General features: G+C 35.4%; 1 protein-coding gene across 3 annotated transcripts; it reads right to left on the bottom strand.

Annotated features, from left to right (window-relative positions):
- Positions 1 to 982: 982 nt before the first annotated feature.
- LOC120209019 lies at positions 983 to 4,120 on the bottom strand. 3 transcript variants are annotated; one of them, XM_039208108.1, is made up of 7 exons: positions 3,695 to 4,120; positions 3,518 to 3,570; positions 3,387 to 3,432; positions 3,211 to 3,287; positions 2,769 to 2,887; positions 1,765 to 1,844; positions 983 to 1,371 (listed from the first exon to the last, which is right to left on the bottom strand). In XM_039208108.1, exons 3-7 carry the CDS (start codon positions 3,416 to 3,418, stop codon positions 1,257 to 1,259), a joined length of 423 nt encoding a protein of 140 aa, XP_039064039.1. In that variant the 5' UTR covers positions 3,419 to 3,432; positions 3,518 to 3,570; positions 3,695 to 4,120; the 3' UTR covers positions 983 to 1,256. The 3 variants fall into 3 exon arrangements, with proteins under 3 accessions (XP_039064039.1, XP_039064041.1, XP_039064040.1); XM_039208110.1 differs by having other exon boundaries at positions 2,769 to 2,884; XM_039208109.1 differs by having other exon boundaries at positions 3,387 to 3,434; positions 3,526 to 3,570.
- Between the last annotated feature and the right edge of the window lie 376 nt (positions 4,121 to 4,496).

The following is a 4,496-nucleotide window of genomic DNA, read 5'->3' as shown; positions in this document are numbered from 1 at the left end:
GATGATGATATGTATTTATAAATTTTACCTTCAATTATTTGATGAATATATATGTTTAAAAGATTAAGACACTTATTGACAATTTTATTTTATTTTTTAAAGAAAAACATAACAAATTATGACGAAATTGACTCAATATAATAGGCAGACTAATTATTTACTCTAATACGATATTAAATATTTTATTTTGAGAACTACGGTATTACTTGGAATTCGTCAGGTTGGCGTGACGAGTTTCAATAAATATATTTTTAAACTGAAACTTATTACTATGATGCGACAAAATTCTAATAAAAATATTTTTTAGAATTTGTCATATCGAAGTAACGAGTTTAATAAAAAAGATTATTTGGCCAAATTCGTCATGTGGGCGTGACAAGTTTTCCCTGCACTATGACAATTATCATATATCCCAAATTAATTTTAAAGATAACTTAATAGACCAATTTTTTACCCACCTGATCTATTGGACCAATTTTACCACAAATTATAACTCTAATAAACATTATAAATCTCAATATAGATCCCTAAATAATTTTAGGAATTTAGATTTATCAAAATGAAATTTTCACTTTTTTCCTATCGTTACCTTTACATTCAACTTTGTATTAAATGCCAAACCTAATGGACAACTACACTAAAAAAAGGACATGATTAGAATATGAGAACTCAACCGAAAACATCATGAAAATTAGAAATCAATTCAAGATTTAAGCTACAGTCCGGCGGTGTTTAATGTAATTAGCCCTAAAAGAAGAAGAGTTAATTGCATTTTAGCACCCATTTATATCAAAATGTATACAATAACCCTTAACTTTCAGAATGCACCCAACGCGCATATTTGAAAAAAATGCTTCACACAACTCATCTTTATCAATAGGTGATATATCATTTAAAAATAAACATCAAATGAATACCTATCATATATATATTTGATGTGCCCTAATTGATATGTAATATGATATTTTTGAGGACTTAATTAGAACATTTCAAAGTTTTTGGACCATTTATCCATCTCTTGATTCTGAAGACCATTTCACAGATAATAATACCACATCAGAAACAAATGAATATGAAGCTCTGCATCCAAATCATCAAACTAAATATAACTTATGCTTCACTGCCTCTATCACATACACTCCAGTAGTTCCTTCCGGCTGTATCATAAAATTGCAACTATATATAACATACTCGTCACATCAGGAATCCAGGAGGCCCCGATATGTCGCTGGTTCCTTCCGTGCTAATCTTCGGCATCAGTTTCCTACAGCCGCAGCAGCATCGCTTCGGAACTGTTCTACAAGGGGAGGTAGCAGGAGTGCAAGCCTAGTTTTGTACCTCACAATTCGTTTTAATCGTTCTTGTCGTAACCTATGACAGAAACAAGCGGTCAGTCATATACATGATCATCTTCTGCGTTCGATTTAGACCAAACCCGAAAGGCACTATTTTAGGATAGATGAAAATCAAACTGAATGCTGGTGAAAAAATAAGTATTGTCCAGACATCCTGTTTCATACTTGTTACATTTAAAACAAAGATGGAAGGTCAATCTACACGAAATAAAGCACATGGTGCTTTCATAACTTCCAACATATGAAATGAGCTATAAAATGAAATATGATGGTAAAATGAATGTATCATATGCTCTTATATACGCCTACCGCAAGACAGAACAATAAACAAGTACAGGTTGATGTTTGGAACTTGAGACGCCGCTGTAAAATTACACCAAATTACGAACAAGGAATTATATAAACTTACCTCGATCTAACCTTCTTAGCCCGATTAATATGCCTTTGCAACAGATCATGTGCTGACAAATTCTCAACTGATTGCTCATCCTAAAACCAGGAAACAGAGGTCGACTCAGTCTAAGAAAGGAAAAACACATATCATATGCAAACAACAAGATTAACTTGAATATAAACAAAAAAGATAGTAAACTAAAATTAGAAGAAAACAGTACCAGTCAAACATCTTAGATGTAAACCTTTAAATGAAATCAAATGAGGTCAAAGAAAAGAGCAAAGGATACTGAACTTCATAAGCAGTAGTAGTGGCGGTGTGTCACTTAAATTTAAGAAAAACTAGACACAGATGAAGATGTGATTTGACATGATAGATTGATGCAGTCTAATGAAACATTCGCATATATCCTAACAATACTGTCACATATAAAAAATTTAACCAGGTGCCAGGACCCTAAAAACTGGATAACTTTATACTCTTCTCAACTTATTTTGATTATATGGGCCAGGGTTCACATCTAGGATGTTAATCGTGATAACGAATTATCACGCACGTATAGCAGTTTTGCATAAAGACAACCGTTTTCAAATACATTTCAGCTCCTATACTTCTCAGCTCAATGCTCTTAGACTAGTTACCATTGCACAGTGACCAGACACTTTAAAGTTCTCTCTGTCACAGACATGCAATACTTTGAAATTTCCCCCAATCATTTTATGACTTGCACTTCGGTGTAGAGGCAGCTGCTCTGAAATTGATGTCCCTTCTATATTTGTAAGACAACACTGCTAAACTAGTTACCATTGCAGAACAACACAAGCCCTCTCTCTCTCTGCACTATACACATGCATGATGTACACACATAACTTCACAAATCTTTCTCATATCGTTTAATAACCTACAATAATTGTTGCTTTGTAAGTATGGCTATCCAGATCATTATCAGAGTCGAGAAACATAATAAAGTGGAAACAGAAGTTGGGACATGCAAAGTGAAATCAACAAAGGAGACGAACCTCCTTTTTATCCTCCTCTACTTGTTCTTCTCTACCTTCAGTGTCCTTTGGTAAATCATCCGTGACAGGTAGAGATAAAGGTTGCGGAAGAGCCTTGAAATATCTCCATATTGGGGCTGCTGAAAAAACTAATATCTATCATAATAGAAAGAATGAAAACAAGAAGCAACTAGATCATTCAATAGTCTCATTTATCGAACTTAAATCTCACAAGGAAACCCACTCCAAGGTACCAGAAAGGAAAAATAAAAGCAAATATCACATTCAATTGAATCACATTTTCTTTGTTAGGTACATGGGAATTCAGTTGTTCCAATACCTTTAATTCAAACCACCACAGCAAAAAATACCAAAAATGTAACTACAATAAATAAACCACTACTAAATGCCTAAACCCTGCTAATTAAAGATGAATTCACGGAAAAGAAAAGAAAATACAAACCTGGGTTTCGTCTGGGAATCCATTTCTCAACCATGAACGGCAAAGAGCATAAATGGAAGCTCCATCTGTATTCTGACCTGCAAGAAAATCAAATCCAAAGGCAATCAAAGAATAGATGTTGAAATGAACTGCAGTAACTGAAGAAGCATACAGGGTAAATAGCTGTGATAGTTTACCTTTCGGTCCCTAACAATGACAAGAGAATCATCTTTGGTTCTCTCCCTGGAGAAAGCAGAGGATATAAGTTAGAAGGGGCTTCAAGGTTGACACGGGATATGCAAACTTTCTTACAGATGAAAGATATTACCTGGCACCTTTATATCCTTTAATTTCAGAAACTGAAAATGGCGATGAAGCAACCTAAAACAAGTATTACAGCTTCAGCTCATAACTTGTAAAAAGTTGAATGTGTAAGACTTTCACATCAAGTGGGGATTCAAGTTTGAAAACCCAAAATCATAAACGTTTAAAAAGAAGAAAAAACCTTAGGATGGAGAGAAGGCGGGAGGCCCTTAAGCGGAGGATGGAAGTAGTATTGGGAAGCGGTGGCGGAGGGGGCGGCGGCCTGGGGTTGTCAAAGGGACGAGAATGAGGATGCTGATGAAAGGAATGATTGGGCGACAAGGGTGGTTCGTTGGAAGGAAACCTTCCCGGAGGAGGCTACCGGGTAGATCACCGCCGCTGCCGGTAACATTGCTGGTCGGGATGTGTATTTGTAATCGTTGTTGTCGTTGGCGGGCTTGGCCCTCTCATACTCATCGTTACTCCTGCTCCTCCTCCTCCTCCTCCAGCTTCCGCGGCTATCGCCTTCGCCCCTGTCGCGTTTGCGCAGCCGCTTGGAGCTCGGATTGCGGTCGTCGGACTGGAGCTTGTGTTTGACATCTTCCTCGCCTTACGCGCCCTGATTTTTTTCAATTCGAAAACCTAAAATTTAAAAGCAGATGATATTATTATAGGACACCCGCGTGGGCGTGACATATCTTTGTCCCTTTCTTGATGTAATTGTGATTTAAGTCCTATTCTGTTTAGAAATATAATTTAATCTTTCTATTTTAATTTTGCATAATCTAATCTTTTCCCTTTTATAAAGTTATTGATATATCATAACCTTCCTAGTTTGTAATGATCTCGGTAATTATATGAACTCAAATACTCAAGTTAATTTTTTATTAAATAATATAAAATATACTAGTAAAAAAATATGTTTGTTTTCTTATTATACTCTTCTTCATCATCTACTATTAGAAAAAGAGTATAGATATAATTAGATTGGATATTTTATTGAT

The sequence above is a fragment of the Hibiscus syriacus genome, unplaced genomic scaffold (assembly GCF_006381635.1).
Source record: "Hibiscus syriacus cultivar Baekdansim isolate YM2019G1 unplaced genomic scaffold, ASM638163v2 tig00018040_pilon, whole genome shotgun sequence".
NCBI lineage: Eukaryota > Viridiplantae > Streptophyta > Magnoliopsida > Malvales > Malvaceae > Hibiscus > Hibiscus syriacus.
The sequence above is the reverse complement of the archived record's forward strand: the minus strand, read 5'-3'. Positions and strand labels throughout refer to the sequence as shown.

Excerpts from the sequence above, each read along its gene's own strand:
- LOC120209019 (XM_039208108.1), bottom strand. The coding sequence starts at position 3,418 with ATGATTCTCTTGTCATTGTTAGGGACCGAAAG. Across the intron at positions 3,288-3,386 it reads TCATTGTTAGGGACCGAAAG|GTCAGAATACAGATGGAGCT; the intron begins GTAAACTATCAC and ends ATTTTCTTGCAG. Across the intron at positions 2,888-3,210 it reads GATTCCCAGACGAAACCCAG|CAGCCCCAATATGGAGATAT; the intron begins GTTTGTATTTTC and ends TAGTTTTTTCAG.